This window comes from Rhineura floridana, chromosome 7 (genome assembly GCF_030035675.1).
Source record: "Rhineura floridana isolate rRhiFlo1 chromosome 7, rRhiFlo1.hap2, whole genome shotgun sequence".
Classification (NCBI taxonomy): Eukaryota; Metazoa; Chordata; class Lepidosauria; order Squamata; family Rhineuridae; genus Rhineura; species Rhineura floridana.
The window spans coordinates 86,677,077-86,695,941 of NC_084486.1; the positions used below are offsets into that span (position 1 = coordinate 86,677,077).

Sequence of the window (18,865 nt, forward strand, 5' to 3'; positions counted from 1 at the left end):
TCAGCGTCACTTTCCCCACCACCAGCACCACTGTCCCCGTGCATTACCTTCCATGGAGACTGGTTCAAAGAGCCCAAACTGCTCCAGCACCTTGATGAAGAGGACCAGAACCACCAACACGGCGATCATCTCCAGGCCTTCCAGGTTCATGGTGAGGGGGACTCATGGCATCAAGCCCCCAACCCACCCTGCTTGCTCTCCCAGCTAGCTCCTCACTCACCCCAGTTCAGCCAGAGTCACCCACATGCTTATGGGTCCTTGTGCCCCTTTGAAACTGTGCTGCTGCTCCTGCTGCTTTCAATCCTGCTGTTGAAGATCACCCTCCTTCAGGATCAGCACCAGGGGCACCTTTGACCCTCTCCAAAGTAGTTAAGGGACACAGGAATTGTTGTGCCTGCTAAGGGGAAGAAAGGGTCACTGGGCAGGATGAGGGAGGGAGTTTACGAAGTCTGAGGCAGTGGAGTCTGAGCTGCGCTTGCCGGGCTTGCAAAGATGAGAGGGAGAGGGAGAGAGGGAGTGTGGCAGCTCCAAGAGAAGAATGCAACGGTGGGGGGGGGAGAGATGTGTGCAGAAGGAGCCCTGCCCTCCCATCCCATCCCAATGACACCAACTCAATCGATTTGCTTAATGCAGTTGCTAAGGAGATGGGAGAGTTAAGAGGCTCTTGGCTCCTGCTCGGGGAAGGTTCCGTGCAGATGGGAGGGGGCAATACAGAGAGACCCTAAACATGTCAAGTCCCAGCACTGCCATGGGAAGACACCTGTATCTCTATATACTATCCTTGCCCATCTCTAGTGGCAGAGGAAACAACTGAGCTTCACATTTGCACAGGGCAACATACACTCCAAAACCCAAATTCCCTGGGAACCTTCAGCCCAGCCTGAACATCCATCTGTCCACCCTCAGAACATCCAGCTGAGCAAAGCTAGCCCCCACCCCCATAATGATCTTGCCTGTGCCGGTTCTTCCCACCACTCTTCATTGTTCTGCTTTTTATTTTTGTTCAATGGTTCTCCTTGCCATTCCCCCATCACGAGAAGTATCCTTGCGGCCTCTGTTTGGTGTGCCTGTGCGCTGGGGGTGGGGGTGAATAACTATCTTGCTGGATAACATGGTGAGGACTGCATGGTACTTCAGGATCAAGGGGGTAATGACAAACTAGCCCTTTGGACAGAGAAGGAACCTCCAGCTGAGGCAGTGTCCCAGCCTTCAGAATTTCTTCCCCAACAATGCCCCGCAGCAGCTGCCAAGGGGAGACCTGATTTGTGTGGGATGTGTTTGTGTGGGTGGAATTGCACTGTCAGAGTTGAGAAAGTTGGCTGCTTGGCAGCTGGCATGTTTACAGGTAAACTTATACCCAAGGCTCAAATCAGACATTAGAACGAAAATATGCACACCAATATTCAGAAAGCTATTGATTGCCCATCATGGGGAAAAAGAGTTTGACAAAGGATATAAGAGCATCAGCATGGACATAAAAACATTCTGCAAACACCCAATAAGTCCTCTAATTGTACACCTTCCAGATGCTTCTATTCTTTTCTAATGCATAATTTAAAGAAAAATATCCATAGTCAAGAACAACAACAAAAATGGTACTAGCAGAGATGTTGCCAAAGGTATGCAACTCCAGGGTTTCAAATTGTCAGCCTGATCGGCATTTAAAATGACTGGCTGGCACTGAAATCCACCCATAATGTAGTGCAGAATAGGAGGATCCAGGGCCCTATGAACAAGTTAAACTCCCTCTGGTTGTTTCCCAGACAATGCCCTGAAATCTTTCAGCCCCAGCTTCTGGCTGCCTCTGCCAGGCTGTTCTTGTCTTCCCTTTGCCATTCTCACCCACAAGGTCTATGTTCTTCTCCCATTACATATCTAGGAGTGCCCAGGTCCTAACAGCTTACTGAGGAGCAGCATTGCCAGTTTCTGACTGGCAAAGCCTTTCATTTGTAGAACTGGACCTGCCTGCACCAGAGTCAAGAAAAATGCCAGGGCCTTTGTGCCAGCATTCAGGGGAGGGCCTGCCGGGCTCTGCACATTACTCATTCAAGCAGAGCCCAGGGGAGGCTGCCAGCTTGGCATTGGCGCCTGCTCTTCAAATAGATGAAACCTGAGACAAGAGCCCCAACTGTGGTCTGCAGGAACAGGGCAAGGGCTGCCTGGACTGCTGCTCACCTACTGCAAAAATTAATTTCTGAATTCTCACTATCTGTTGGTTATCATCTTTCAACAGAGACCACTCCCCACTCCAGCCCAGTCTAGCTGGCCACAGATATCACAGAGCAAAGAGAAGAATGCAATAATGCCTTAGAACAATGGAAAAGTGAGTAGAGATGTGGGATGTACATATCTCCATCCCTCTAGACACTTTGTGTTTCTTCCCAAATTTTGGTCCAAGGGAAGAATAATAACTGGGTGTAGCACCCTGAGGGATCTCAAGGGGTTTTCTACTTTCCCCCCTCCAGAACCATCAGGCCAGGAGATTTTACCCTGCAACTCTGCAGGGCTGGACTAAGCTAGCCTCTCTCTCCATCTGATTCATACATTCTGTCTGAAAAATCCATCTGCCAGTTAAAATAGCAGAGTATCGTGGCACCTTAAAGACTAACACATTCATTATAACACACGCTTTCAAGGACTGGATTCCATTCCATTGGATACAGAAAATATTGTCCTAAATTGGAGTTCGTATACGCATGCACAATTCTAGAGAGGTAAGTGGTAAAGTGAAAGGGAGATAAAATTCAAAACAAGTACATGATGTGAAAACTGTGTTAAATGTATATAAAACCATTTACAAAGCAGTGCTGATAACAACATACCACCTGTCCTTACAAAAGGGGCAACATGTGCAAACTAGTTGAACAGAGTTTCCCCATGGAATGACACAGAGCAGGGAGTCGGGAAGATCCTGGAGCCTGAACAGCTCTAAACTAAATACCTTTTTGCAGGGAAGCAGAGTGCTAAACAGCTGCTGAAAGATTCAGAAGAAACTGAGACACTGTAGCCTGGTGCCCAGCCTAGAAGATCAGGAACCACATCTCTTTGGTTTGACTACGCAGCTTGTTTTCCAATCCTTCGTAATGATAAACACAATAAACACTCTTGATTCACTGTAATTAGGCTTGATGTGGTGATATTACAGAACAAAGAACTCAGATGGTCAGTTCTCTATGGAGAGAGAATATGAAACTCATTCCTATTGTAACTCAGCTCACATGCCCCAAAGGGCTCAAGGTTTGGGATGGGCATCTGTGGTTCTCAGGGAAGTAAAAACAAGGCTAAAACTGTCCAAGAGCAGCCTACTCGTGGCTTAGAGTGGCTGGGGTCAGAATCCTGATATCCAGAAGTTATCTTGGAAGTTGGTTCAAACCACAATGGGGAGCAGACGAGTTCAGATTAAGAGATGCTGAAACCCTAAACTATGTCAAAGGTTAAGAGGTTACCCCCAAAATGTGTATTATTCTAACAGAAATTACAATGAAAATAGAAATAATACACTTTTATATTTGAATATACACTGGTACAGAGGCAAGGGAAGTAACTAAAAGTTAGCAATCTAACTAAAACATGTATTTTGTAATACACCTATTTGCATATGTAATAGTTTTAAATGAAAATACCTTATGATTTCTGCATTGAGCAGGGGGTTGGACTTGATGGCCTTATAGGCCCCTTCCAACTCTACTATTCTATGATTCTATCATTCTTTCTTACCATATATGAAAACTATAATAGTTATTTCCGCACAGAAAACACAGGATGACAAATAGCTATTCAGTATATTTTTGTCATATCAGAACAATAACGTCTGTTTTCCCTGTTTCCTTTTTTAAAAACTAATTACGTAATGCTTGAAATTGAGTAATTTGTTTATATTTAGAGGTTCTTCATAGTCAGAGGACCCTAAGCTATAGCTTACTTAGCTTGTGCATAAATCTGGCACTGGGAGCAGAGCTCACCTGGACAGGGGTAACAGAAGAGTTGTGGGACACTGTGCAGCGGAGAAACCATGGCAATAGAACTGAAAGGCTGGTGGCTGGGGTGCACTTGGGGCCTTTGGGGAGCAACTGTATATTTGAAAACTGGGACTAAAATCATTCCATCTTTTAGAATACAATGCCTGAGAATGAGAAGAAGAGAAAGGTGTTCAGATGTGTGTGCAAGTATATTCTGTTATTATTTATTAGTCACTTGATACCCGAAGGTCTCCAAGTGATTTACAACAATGGTAAACATAAAACAAACATCACATATTATAGAAACAACAACACAACACCACCCCCATGCAGTCACAGGAAGCATGGGCAGCATACCAATAACAATGTCATCTCAGTCTATCAAATGCCTGGGGGGAAAGGTACATCTTTACCTGGCACCAAAAAGATGTCAATGAAGGTGCCAGGTGGACCTCACTGAGGAGCACATTCCACAGATGAAGAGCCACAACTGAAAAGGCCCTCTCCCTTGTCATCACCCTCCAAGACTCCCTCAGGGGGGGACCTGGAGAAGGGCCTCGGAAGAAGTTTTAAGGGTCCAGATAGGTTCGTATCAGGAGAGGCATTCCAGAAGATACTGGGGGTCCTGAGCCATAAAGAGTGTTATAGATGAAAACCAGCACTTTGATTGGGCTCAGAAGCGTACAGGCAGCCAGTGTAATTAGAACAGGATTACTGTTATATGAACTGTTCACTTTAAACCCGTCAACAATAGGGCAGCCACATTCTGCACTAATTGAAAAGCAACACTGTAATAACCCAACCTTGAGATTATATAACTCATATTTTACTGAAGCCAGATTATCCCTGTCCATAAGGTCACAATTGAGCCACCAGCCTAAGCTGATGGAAGGCACTCCGCAGCACTGAGGCCACCTGTGCCTCAAGCAACAACAATGGATCCAGGAGAACTCCCAAACTATGAACCTGCTACTTCAGAGGGAATGTGACCCCATCTAGAGCAGGCCACACACCACTCAGGTGGTCAGAGGAACCACCTTCCAGTCTTGTCTGGATTAAGCTTCAGTTTATTGGCCCTCATCCAGTCCTCACCTGCAGAAGATGAAAAGGAGAAACAGAGCTGTGTGCCATCAGGATACTGATGCCAACACACTCCAAAACTCTGTATGACCCCACTCAGCAGTTTCATGTAGATGTTAAATAACATGGGGGACAGAACCAACCCCTACGGGACCCTATATTACACTGCAGAGCCCATGGAACCAAGCAATGCATGAGAACCACCTTCTGGATTTGGTCATCCAAGTAGGAACAGAACCACTGCAAGGCACTGCAATGTAATAAGCATCTATATGGTTTGTGCAAAAGAGGAAGAGTACTCTGCCATGCGTGGGATTGGTTTTCTGTTTCCTACTCAAGATCTGTGTTGGAAGCAGCCAGAAAATGGCCAAAGAGGGACATCTTTGTAATGTATGGTCAGGTGTCATATCTTAGGCACACATTCATGAGGCTAGCTTCAGCAAGGCCTACCAGATGTACACCTCAGACTTGACACTGATTATCTGCACACTGCAAAGACATATGTCTTTCCCAACCGTTTCCTATGCACTGCTCAGGAATATGTGTAGGGTTAAGCGACACTGGAAACAGGCTAGCAAAGTGATGGGAAAGGATGATGACTGAGGCACAATGGCCAATCTAGGGGAAACAAGATGCATGTAACAGATATTTCCTCTTTCTCCAAGCTGTTACACAGTTCAGTAGGAAGTACTGGGATGATGAGACCTGGCAATGCCAACAGGAGCATAGTTCTGGAACACTGAACTACAAGAGTTTTAGCAGAAAAAGGAAACCTGGTAATTCCAGCCCTGATTCCATGAACCTCTGCTGAGGCTTCATGGTGTAGACATCTCCCCGCCCCACCTGAAACTACCTGAAACAGAAGGATGGAATAGGGAGAAAGATTCCTCTCAGCTATGTTCTGTGTTCCATGGGTGGGGAACCTGTGGCCCTCCAGATGTTCCTGCTATAATCCCTCACCATTGGCCATGCTGGTTGGGGCTGACTGGAATTGAAGTTCAGCAACATCTGGAATGCCAGAGGTTAGCCATTCCTGTTCTAGACTGGGCACACTTGCATGATGCAAGCTCTCCACAATGCAACCTCAGAACACAACTAAATTCTGGCTCCTCCTAAATGTTTGTGTGTATGTGAGGGGTTGGGGAATCTCTGCATGATCCTTGTGACTTTATAGGGCTTGTGACTTAGTAGAATGTCAACGCTAAGAAACATCCCATGCTATTTGGTCAGAAGTTAAGACTTTGTGCCCTGTCCCCCACCTCCACCCCACAGCCAATTGCGTATTTTACTAAAGAAAGAACTGCTATGGGAGTAGAGAACAGAGGCTCTACAGCCAGCAGCCTTCAGACTATGGACATGAAGGCAGTATTTATCATCTTGAATTACAAGCTATTGCAAAGTCAGCCACAGACTTCACTACAACCCATAGTCTCTAAAGTATTGGGTGCTCTCATCTTTCACACTACTTAGCCAGGTGACAGCTCCTTTACATAGAAGACAATCTCATAGAGGTGCAAACTGTATCATAAGGCAATCTATTTCAGTGGCGAGCCAGAATCATCCATCTACCAGCTGCCTCACTCCAAGGCCTGGTCAGTTTGACACAAGTAGAGAGAGACTGATCAGTTCTTGGCCCTGCTGTGCATCTCACATTCGTGAAGATACTTCTCTTGCTGCATTCTAAGGCCAATGTTCAAAGGGCTGCAGAAAACTATAGGCACGAGGATGGCCAGGGCTGACGCACCAGAATGGGATCATCACCATCAAAAGAGTAAGGTCAAAACAACTTTAAGCCAACACAGCAACACTGATCACAAATGTGCGATGTAGCTGGGAACCAGAGGATTAGTGCTGGAGTATTCAAGGCTTAAATAGCCAAAAGCCCAGCAACAAAGCAATTGGACCAGTTGTTCATCCACAGATTATTTCATCATAACTATTTTTCCTTCTTCTTGACTTCACCCCTTCCTTTGAACTTATGTGGTTTCTTCAAGGGGCAACAGCTGCTTGGCTTGTTTGCACTGTGTTGTGTTTCTGGGGAAGGGATGCTATTCATATGGATGAGGCAGGATTTAGAGGGTGCTGAGCACATTCCTGGGTTGTATCCAAGAAACATCTGGGGACTCTCATCTGCTTGGGGATCCTTAAGACAATAATCTTCTGGTGCCAATTAGGGGGAGCTAGTGGTTTCCAGCCAATGGGGGCTGGCATGGGACAATATTCCTCACCCAATCTTGCCTTGCTAGCTATAAATTGGCCCAGAAGATCTCATCACTCTCATGATAGCCCACCACAAAGCCTGGAAAAGTTACTTTTTTGAACTACAACTCCTATCAGCCCCAGCCAGCATGGCCACTGGATTGGGCTGATGGGAGTTGTAGTTCAAAAAAGTAACTTTTCCAAGCTCTGGCCCGCCACCCATACTTCTTCAACCAAGATGGTGAAATGAAGGACAGCCAGGACACAACACACCTTGTAGCCAGTCTAGAAAAAATTCAAAAAGAGAAAGGGAAGTCTGGTAGGAACTAAAGCAGAAAAAAGAGTTATGGAGGAGTGGGATCTGGATCTGGAATGTAGCATATAGCAAGGGCTTCTGGCTTGAGGTGTAGAACTGGGCACCTCCTGGAGGGAGAAAATACCCTCTCCTGCATTCTTTGGCAGATAGCAGCCTGTCCTTCTTGTATACTCTAGTGGTGCTGTTTAGCTTGACATGCTAATTGATGAAAATTGATTGCTGCATGCAGGAGCCAAGACCTAAACACCAGCAACCACCCTCTTCGTGCTCCATTCTGCAGCCACTAATTCTGCTGTCAGTATCTAGTCTGGCTCCCTCCCTGAGAGGAGCAGATACCAAGATCAGTGACAGCTAGGGATATACCAGAGCAGCCTCTAGTGGCCATTTGGTGTAGTTGCATGGAAACGGAACATACTGAGCGGCGCTATGTGAAGGCTCTTCCGGATAACCTGCATACTGAGTCTTCACCCTGATTTGCTTGCAAAAAGCTTATTATGGAGGTTAGACTATGTCCAGTATTTATTTAGTATTTGTTCAATAACAAATTGGTTATATGACAATCAGCATTCATTCTGCATACATCCTGATTTGCTTGGGCAGTTTTTATACATCTTCCTGGTAGTCATTCATTTGACCATTCCGCCTTGGGTGAGCCTGCTAGGAGTCTAGCCTCTTGGTCTAGACTCCTGATGGCACTGCTCTTAGCTTCTTCAACACTCTCAAACCCCCTCACCACGTTAAGGTGTGCATCTGGAAGATTAGTACAAGGTGGATAATAAACAGCAAGGCAACAAATGGTCAAAGCATAGGGGCAGAGAGATTTTGGACACAACACAGGGATTAACAAAACACTAGCATGATCAGGACTTATAAACACAGCCATAATGATATTTAGTAAGAGGAAGCCCTGGGCTCCTTCTGGGATGAAAGGTGGGATATACATTTAATAAATAATAAGACATAAAACAGAATACAAAGCGATATAGCAGCCTTCACAGAGCTAGTTCCTTCCAGATGTTTTGGACTACAACTCCCATCAGCCCCAGCCAGCATGGCTAGTAGTCCAAAGCATCCAGAGGGTGCCAGGTAGGCGAAGGCTGCAATACAGAAAGCACCATCACAGCATGAGTTCATAGCATAACTGTAATGAGGCACACTAGGACAGAATGTGTCACAATAAGAGCCTAAGAGCAACATGAGAGCACACTATAACAAAACATCCGCACCAAGGGCAAGTCTACAAAGTGCAAGAATACTCAGGGTGCATAGAATATACAAGCAACGCCTCCACTACTGCTACCACTCATCAAGAAGAACACAAGCCCACAATACAAAACAACATGTTAGTGAACCCTTCCTGGCAGATTCCAGTGAGTGCCAGGTTGAGCGTATAATGGTTTCATCGTGGATGAATGGAAACATCTTCCACCAGATTTCACATAAAAATGGGAATTCGGTAGCATCCAGAGTTGAGAAAGATACAAACTCAACTAGCAGGATAACCTTTTGATTTTGACTGCATGCAAAACATTACTATGGAATCTCTAAAATATAGATGACTGCTGGAGCTTGTCACACACTGTGCCTTTGCCCACATGATTTGATTTCAAAAGGGGGTGGGAAGAATGGGTCACCTGACATCATTGTGACATGAGGTGATTGACGGATGGATGGCCCCACCCACGAAGGAATCTTGTCACCATCAGGGCACCTTTAAGGAATGTTAGGGGTGTACTTTGAACCCTGTCACAGGTCAAACTTGACTGACAAAGGACAAGGCGATGCAATGGGGCTTCAAGGGACAAGTGTATAGTCCTCAAGTCATCTTGGCCTGTACTTATGGGATATACAACAGCATCATTTGATCTTACAAATTCACTGTTCTAAAATGCAACTCTCTTATGCCCTCTGGTGACTAAATAAATTAACCTGCTATGGTTTATCACTTTACTGGTTCCCCAATCTAATTCACAATTATCATAAATTCCTCTTTGACACAGCAAGCCATCTTGCCATGCAGGTGAGCAAAATCACTCTAGGAAGTCAGAGGAGATAATGTGAAAAAGATTGACAGTTGAGCCAGTTCCGATCTCTGAACATAGCTGAGCCCTAAATTGGATCACCCTTTCCATTCCCCAGTTCTGTAGCATATTCATTACAAAACCATGCAGGGAACTGAAGCTTCAAAGGAAGGCCCTGAATTGGCTGGGATTATTAAAAGTTAAACATTTAAACCCACAGGGGTCCATTCTCAATATCTGGCTGCAGATGTCTTGTGCTGCTACCCTCCTTTTCACAAACTTCTTTTAAAAACATTTTTTGAAATAATGGGGCCTGTTACTGCCTGGTAATGAAGCAAAGGAACTATCCAGGGTGCTGAAACGGCAAGTTGCTCAGATCCAAATGCAAGAGCAAGTTATTTCTAATAGGACTAATATTTGCTATTCCTCTCATCTGGACTTAAACTAATGCTGAGTTGAAAGGGGCTGCATTTCATGGACATTTTCGCCCCCTGTGAAATGCAACCTCCTGTGTGGAAAGTGTGAAGTTGTTGGATGGGGACCAAAAATGGAGAGAAGAGGGTTATGTCCCCATTCCTGGAGCATCCCATGGATTCAACCCAATAACTATGCTCAACAACAGCTGGACCCAGGGAAGAGTCTTGCTACCCAGCATGGGTGAATAATGCAAACACCAGTGTAGCATGGCAAGACAGGGAATGTCACTGGGTTGCCTAGGCAATGGGGACATATCCCCTCCCCTTATTCAGAGTGATGGCAATGGAGGGGTTCATTTGCTCACTGACACAGCTACACGGGATATATGGCACCATGAATGATATCATGTTCACTATGTGAACCCTGACTGACAGATCACACAGGGAAGAACTCTCAAAATGAAGGAGGCATGGAAAAAATGCAAAGGACAATGAAAGAAGGGGATTTTTTGCCCCCATAAGGGTAGCTCAATTTTCATGCCAATGTTTAAAGCTAAAAAAAAAATCAGTGTACCACTAATTTTAAACTGTTTTCACACTGGCATCCCACTCAAGATTGTTGCCACCATCTCACTATGTATTTAAGGTAAGCCCATGTAGATAAATATAGTTGGTTAACATGCCTACACAAAAACCTCAAGCTGATGTGAAGCCTTAGCACTCCTTTTTTATTTGACTCAATGAGGTTACTGCCCACTATCCTAAAGACTATTAAGTCATGTAGGTCAATCAGTTTGAAGCTTATGTGGGTTATAGTTCCTGCTCTTATTTCCAGGCATACTTTATATAATCTCAGGAGCCGGGTGCTTTTGGAAACCAATCAAAGCATTCAGATAAAACTGTAAATTAGAACAAAAGCCAGTATACATGCCATCCTTGTCCAAGGAAGAAAGCATGTTGATCAGCACTTCTAAGGAACTATCTACACAAGGTGTCTCACCTAGTAATAGACTTGGACAACTGTAGAATTTAAAAGGTAAAGCCACAAACCCGACTGACCACTTTGCTTCTGTGGTTTTTCAGTCATTTACTGTTTTCAGGATGGGTCCATTTTGGTCAAGGGAAAGGCTAGGGTTAATGCAGAGGGCATGCATATTCTCTTTTTCTCCAGAATTACTTTTTTGTTGTTGAACACAATCCACATGTCTTTTGCGGAAGATGCCCTTATGTTGCAGGGACGTTGCTTTGCCCCCAGCGTTAGATGGACCTGAGAAAATGTGATACTTTCCACAGATGGCAATCTCAATAGCAATTGACATCCTATGCAGAGCATAGCTGTAGAAGAGGCACACATGCATATTGTGTACTGTGTAGGATATCACTGGTGAGGAATAACAACAGCCTATCTATGCCTATCCATGCTTTTTTATTTTTCATTGGTTTTAAAACACATGTCTTCCCTTGGCTGTGTGCTGATGCTCACCAATGCAATATCAGCATACAAGAAAACATTCAGTTCCCCCACCCCAAATAACTCAGAAGAGTACAACATTATCCTACTGCCCATCCTTTTATTATCCTTCATAATGAGGGGAGGAAGACAGTGGACTTCCCTGGTCTATAATCCATCAGGGCCTGAGTCAATTAGAACCTCCTCCTTTAGTGAGAACTCACTGCAGATCCCAGTATACATGCTGGGGCCAGGAGGAATTGGAGTCTCTCACACACACATATTGGCTGCTAGATCATTATCAGGCCCAGTTGAAAGTGCTGGTGGTTACCTATGAAGCCCCACTGCAGTCTGAAGTTAAGGCGGGATGACTAGAGAGAAGGTTGTCTCAGTTGTAGCACCTCAGATATGAAACACCCTCTCCAGAATATCTCATCTTGTGCCAATCACCTGGCGAAGACTTTTTGGAGGAGGAGTGATTGTCCAAGCATTTCAGCAGGAGATGCAAGCTGTTTAACCATGGTTTCACCTGCTCCATTGACTCTAGCTGATCTGTCTGATTGTGTCTACAGCGCACAGTGGGGCAAGAAGGGATGCAGAAGCAATTAGCTACACATAGGCTGCAGTCATAGGCAGGCCTACAATGTGTAGTCTAAGAGTGGAGCAGAGCAAGAAAGTTCTCCTTCTACTCTTTTCCATAGCCTCACCCCCAGGAGCCACCCAGCATAGCTAATTGCCTCCTGGGGTAGGTCTTGTAACACAACACAGCCAAGCAGCAAGCTGGAAAACCAGTGAGTCACTGGCAGGACACCCACAAGGATTGTGCCTGCTCTCACCCCTCAAGTGATGGCGCAAAGTGGGGTTCCTAGCAAGCAAAGACCTAGGATTGGTTGTCGTTGCATTGAGGGGTGGGACCCTTCATTGTTTGTAGTATGTACCCTGCTCTGAAAGTCTTGCACTGAAGGGCAGCACAGACATCTTTCAAAACCAACAAATAAAACAGGCAATTCTGGGCAGCAGTTATGGAGTACTTCCTTCCTTTGGACCGGATAGAATCCAGGCATTTTGATATATCTGTTGCTCCAAGGCTAAGCTCCCCCTGTATTACAGGACATGCACACACCTCCTGGACCCCTGGAAAAAATATGGTGATGGAGCCAGAAAGAAGCCATCACCAGAAGGAAGTGTTCTCACCTGGCAGCGTGGCCCCTCTTCCTCAAACTCTGCTCCTGAAGACAAGACACTGCCTTAAGGGTCTCTGCAATGCCCAACTCCTTGCTAAATCTGCCTTGTGGCCACAGGACAGCTCCCCCACTGGGTCAACTCTTTCAAGGATAGTAAATATGGTGCCCTCCAGATGTTTTGGACAACAGCTTTCAGCCTCAGCCAGCGTGGTGAATGTCCAGAGATGATGGGAATTGTAGTCCAACAGCATGTGAAGGGCACCACATTGGCTACCCCTGAGCTATTGTGTCCTAGAACCTGGCCACCAGTCTTCAGCTTCCTTTGTCTGCAGCTCCCCTGGCCCACTCACAAGCCCAGGCCTTCAAGCCCACCAGCCCTGTGGTTGGTGGGAATGGGATATATCCCTAGCACTGGTGCATTGATTCAATCAACAGCTACAAAAGCTGAAACAAGCAGCAAAATATCAATATCCCACACACATTGATCCCTGCTGCTGCCTTCCATTCATAGAATCATGAGTTGGAAGAGACCTTGGAAGCCAAAAAATCCAACGCTGTAAGTACCTCAGGAATGGGCTCCAGCTCTCATCAGCTTCAGCTAGCATGGCCAATGGTCAGGGATTACAGGAGTTGTTGGACTGCAGGTCCCATCATCCTTGAACTACAACTTCCCTGACAGATGCTCATTTTTTTCTTTGCAGTAGTTAGAGGTTATGCATTCTCTCTCCTCTTTGCTCGCAAATTTTAGACACAGGACTTAACGTTTTATGGATGGGTAGGGGATTTTAGATGGCAATGTGTATTACTTCACTTCTTTCCAACTGTAGCAAATCATCCCTGCTAAATGCAGTGGGGGGGCTGCTCCTTCTGCTGAGTGGGGCCCTGGAATCCTGCCCTGAATTTCTGTTCTAGTGCCACCACGTGATGGACCCCACAGATATTGGAGTTACCACAAAAAGGGGAAGGGAGAAAGAGCAGCAAGGCTATCCTCAATTCCATATCATGGGATGGAATAGTGCACTCCTGGCACTGGATCTAAATTTGCAAAAACATCGCACAAAGAAGAAAATGCCGATGGGGGACAATTTTTTGATTGCGCAGAAGGACTTCAATCTCGGTTTCTCATCCTTATATTGGAAATTGTAATGACCTACTTCACAGGGATGTAGAGAGAAGTGAGATGATGAATAGTAAAGCATTTGACATACTAAAGTGCTTTAGAAATTATTTATAACAAATAAGTGACATCTCTCTGAATTCATTAATAGCAAATTCACAAATATATTACCAACAAATGCTTCTATCAGTGTAGAATACAAAGTCCATAAATCTGGAGTGGGAGTGTGTGTGTGTGTGTGTGGGTGACTCTGAAACATTCCCTTTTGTTTTGCTCGGAGTTGTTAAGTAACAGCACTTTACTCTCTCTCCCTCTGTTGGTTGTGCCCTCCCAATGCATTTAGCCCCTCAGCTTTCTCTTTGCACATTCTGAATCAGGGAATGTGAATGTACCATCACTTACACTATAGCTGGAGGAAGGGGTCAATTCTGTACTTCAAGGGTAGGGAACCTGTTGGCCCTCCAGGTGTTGCTGGACTACAATGCCTATCATCTCTGACCACTGGCCATGCTGGCTGGGGACTGATGGGAATTGGGAGTCCAAGAACATATGGAGGCCAACAGGTCCCCCACCCCGCTGTATTTCATTCAACACCTCTGTTATCTGAAACACAGCTGCTGCAGAAACCCCAGCTCCTGTTCTAAATGGATGTGGCAGCCAGTGTCCCTGCCAATAAACTGGTATGCAGCTGCATCTAAGCACATTTAAAATGAATTGCACAGAACTAACTGAATGCATGGAGGGTTTGGAGGGCTTTGCTATGATGCCTGGAAATTACATTCTCCATACATTCATACTCAGGGAAATTGCCTCTGAATGCCGACGTCTGTCTCATTATTTGATTATAGCAGCCAGAGTGTTAGATGAGGACTGGGGAGCTTCAGGTTGAAACCCCCACTTGGGAAACTCACTAGATGATTGTGGGCAAGTCACTAACCACCTCTCAGCCTAATTCACCTCACAGGGTTGTTGTAAGGATAAAATTACTATTATCCATATTATTTATTAAATGTATATCTCGCCCTTCCTCCCAGAAGGAGCCCAGGGAGAACCACATCCACGTTGAGCTCCTTGGAGGAAAGGTAAGAGGTAAATGTAACAAGCAAACAAATATATGTTCAGTAAGTAGCTAAGGACTATGGGCACACCGGATGACATTTTGGTGTCACTTTCCTAGGAGTCTATGCTGTAAACCCATTTAGAGCCATGGAGTGGAGGGAGAAGAGCAAAGAAAGTGCCTGGAATCCCCCCATGCAGGGCTACCCTGGACTCTGTGCTCCCAAGAACACATACGAATAGAAGACCCCTGCCGGGTCAGGCCAAAGGCCCATCTAGTCCAGCATCCCATTCTCACAGTATCCAACCACTGGCCGTGGGAATCCTGCAAGCAGGACCTGAATGCCAAGAGCACTCTCCTCTCCTGCCACTTCCAGCAACTGGCATTCAGAGACATGCTGCATCTGACAGTGGAGGCAGAGCTAGTAGCCATCAGTAGCCTTATCCTCCATGAACTTCTCTAATCCTCTTTCAAAGCCATCCAAATTGTGGCCTTCACCACCTCTTGTGGGAGTGAATTCCATAGTTTATGCACTGTATGAGGAAGTACTTTGTTTTGTCTGTCCTGAATATCTAAACATTCAGCTTCATTGAATGGCCCCAGAGGTCTAGTATTACAACAGAGGGAGAGAGAGAAAAAATCTCTCCACACAAATGCACAATCTTAATGCACCTCTATCAAGTCCCCCTTTACTCACCTTTTCTCTACACTAAAAAGCTGTCCCTCTGGAATGGATTTCCAGCCTCCGCAGGTGTTAGCAATGCCCCATTTTGATAACACAGGTTGCCACCTTTTTCCTTTCAAAAATGCCATCTTCCTCTGGTCAGTTTCTCTCTCCCCCTTGGCTTCCTCCCACCCCACCTGTCTTTCTCTGCTAACCCAAACGTACTGATGTCATGACTGTGCCGCCCATAGAAGCGATGCTGTTACAGAGCTGATGATCAACTGGGATGTGGGAGGGAAGGAGTGTCCAGCCACAGCCCAAGCTCTCAGCATGGAGGGCTTTACTCTCTGCCCTCATCAGAACTGTGACAGCAGAAGACGCTTGAGCACAGCATTTCTATAGGATGGAAGGTGGTGCCTGGGCCCGTGCAGGTCTTCCCCCGCCCTTTTCTTTGTTGGTAGCTCCCTGGATCAGTGTTGGAAGTGGGGCAAGAGCAACTCCTGTTTTGTTCTTTTGTCTATGTTCCAGAAGGAAGATAGAGCTAGGGTCCTCCAGATGGACAGGCTTGTTTACCTTTACCTGTGATGCTCTGACTGACGTCCTTCCGGCTACTAGACTGTTGCGTCTTTAGGGAGGCTTACCTGCCCCTCCTCCTTCTGCCCTTTCTGTTTCCTTTCTTCTCCGACTGTCCAGGAGAGAGGAGACACCTTTTGTCTCTGCTCTCTCTCCTAGCCATGGGGCTAACTCCCACACCTGGGCATTATGCCTCCAGCTTAGTTAGCTAGTTAGAACTAGGTATGCCTTTCCTCTCTACTATGTATTTCTATAAATAAAGTAGCTTTTCTTATTTTACTAAGTCTCAAGTTTCACTGATGCTGATGCAGGGTAAAAGCCTGCTTTCTTAGGTAAACGCACGCACTCACTGGCACACTCGCATTTCAACATCAGCTGTTACTCTCTGCTGCTGTTGTGCTGCTTTAAACAAATTTAGCAACACAAACACACACAGCAACAATCAGCAACTGGTCTTACTATTGAAAAATCAGGCTTTCTAGTAAAATACCAGCCTGATGTATCGATAAACCATCTCTTGTGGAGAGAATGTGTAAGTTATGGGCTGAACTGGTCAAGTGAACTTGGTGCACAGGTTTGGCCTGTCCTTGGTGCCAAGTGGAGAGGCTCCAGGATGGTGGGAGCAAGGCTGAGGGCCTACAACTCCCTCATGGATGCCAATATTGCAGCCTTCTTTGGTCCCTGCCCTGCCAAAACTTCTTTGCATCACTGAAAGGGCAGCTTTTCACCTAGCATGTGCTGCTTCTCACTTTGATGACTGAAGTCATACTCAAACCATAAATTTAAAGCTCTCTTATGCCACTTCAACAGTTGTGGAGAATCCTGGGAACTATCATTTCTAAGGGTGCTCTCCTTAACAAACCACACTTCTCATGATTCTTCGGGGGAAGCCATGACTGTATGGCTTGAGGAAATGGCATGCTTTAAATATATGGTGCTGACATGACCTGAAGCTCCTCCTGCTGGGAAATGGGGAATCACCTTGATGCAGTGGAGGCTGGTCCATTAGAGTAAATGAGGCACTGCCCCATCAACTTCACTCTGCCCTCCACCAATCCACACCTGCCTGGCACCGTACAACTAGTCAAGGGGTGGCTCTGTTTGTCCTTGACTCAGGTTCCACTTCCTGCTGGTCTCACTGCCTTCTACCCTACCAGTCCCAGTGGGTACCAGCTGCCACTGCCTGGATGCAGAGGCTTTTAAGGCAATTCTGCACTTTCCAACCAACTGGCAGATTCATCAGCCCAGAGGGAAAGAGGCCAGCTACAGTCCATCCCTCACTCTGCCCATGGACAGCTCCAAATGCTATCTGCATAATCTGTTCCTTGATATTGTGTATATGTGTAAAATGGAATTATATAAATGATAGGATACCCACCTTGACAAAGCTTCTCGAAAAACTGCAGTGCTAGGTCAACAGAACTAAAAACTAGGAAATGTTCCAAGGAATGGACTGCAAAGTATCACTCTCCCATACACACACACATACACACACACCCCACACACATTGCTAGCACTGCAGAATGCCATCATGATGGGAGGGATGTGGCATATGTAATGTGGCACATGTAATATGGCAACCGGTCATAAAATGTCTGCTAAAGTCCAGAAAAACTGAGGCAGTGATATCCATCTCTCTCTCTCTCTCTCTCTCTCTCCCTCTCCCTCTGTGTGTGTGTGTGTGTGTGTGAGTGAGTGAGTGAGAGAGAGAGAGAGAGGGAGGGAGAGGGAGAGAGAGACACAGAGAGGGAGAGAGAGAGAGAATAACTCATGGAGCTCACAGCAGATAAGACCTACTAGTTTCACTTCAGACATTACAACAGAACTCATTCCCTTTTCGGTTTCTCTACCTCTCTCTGTCCACTGTGAAAACTGCTCAGAGATCAGAATCAAAGGACAATCATACAGGGAGCATCCCATTCACATTCCGCTGGTGCAATTCCAGAAGTAAATACAGAAGAACACACAAAGGATCAGCCTCAGAAGCCCAAAGAACATGGGACATTAATAATAATTAAGAGCATGTGCAGAGTGCCCGTCCCTGCTACTTAGTACCCACAACTAGAGACAATACAACTGGAATCTGATTAAAAGAGTTTTCAGGTCAGAGGATGGTGACTTTACGTAGACCTCAAAATTCTCATTTTAGGAATTTAAGCACCGAGCATGTCCCTCAGACCCTGTGTTAATTTTGGAGCATGGATCGGTGTACAGGTCAGGTATGGACATCCTTGGGCACCTTATAAGCCCAGGACAACAGTTTCCAAAAGAGCGCAGGGGAAGTGGGTAGCCCACTGCCTACAGGGAGGGAATACCTCTAAGATTTCAGGGGCCTGGGAGAGGAAGAGAAATGCAGCTAGAGCAACGCAATTGCAGATGAAAGGGAAGATGCTGAGGCTGCAAAGGGGCTGGGAGAGCCTTTCTTCACCAATGTCTTTCCACCCACTTCCAGGGGCTCCACCTGGGCTTTGCCTCCAGACTTCCCTCTCCACCAGCCACCTCTCTGCCCACCTCCACAGCCCACAATTTACCTTCAATGCCGCTGAGGATCTTGAAGCACTTGGTAGTGAACCAGTAGGACATGGCCAGGAGAATGACAATAAGGGACGCATACAGGAGGCTGTCACTGTGTGGGGATTCCCTCTCCATGCCTCCATGCCAGATAAGCTGCCCACCCTGCTTTCCCTTGGCTCCCCCAGTCTTCTTTTACATCGTCGGGAGCCTCTTCAAGGCAAATTCACAGGCACTCTCGGCCACGCGCACAAACTAGGCTCCCCAGACCAATCACCTTAATTGTTCTCCTCCAACACATGGCGCTTGTCTAAAAAT

General features: G+C 46.0%; 1 protein-coding gene across 4 annotated transcripts in view; it reads right to left on the reverse strand.

Moving 5' to 3' along the window:
• KCNIP2 (potassium voltage-gated channel interacting protein 2) overlaps positions 1-18,865 on the reverse strand; it is a 140,451-nt gene that overhangs the window by 39,487 nt on the left and 82,099 nt on the right. The window contains exon 1 of one of the 4 annotated variants that reach the window (XM_061634400.1): positions 18,568-18,717. The exons of the other annotated variants lie outside the window; for them this stretch is intronic. Within the exon in view, the coding sequence (XP_061490384.1) occupies positions 18,568-18,685 (118 nt within the window). The 5' untranslated portion in view covers positions 18,686-18,717. Of the gene's footprint in view, positions 1-18,567; positions 18,718-18,865 lie in introns of those variants that run through there. 4 annotated transcript variants of the gene reach the window in all.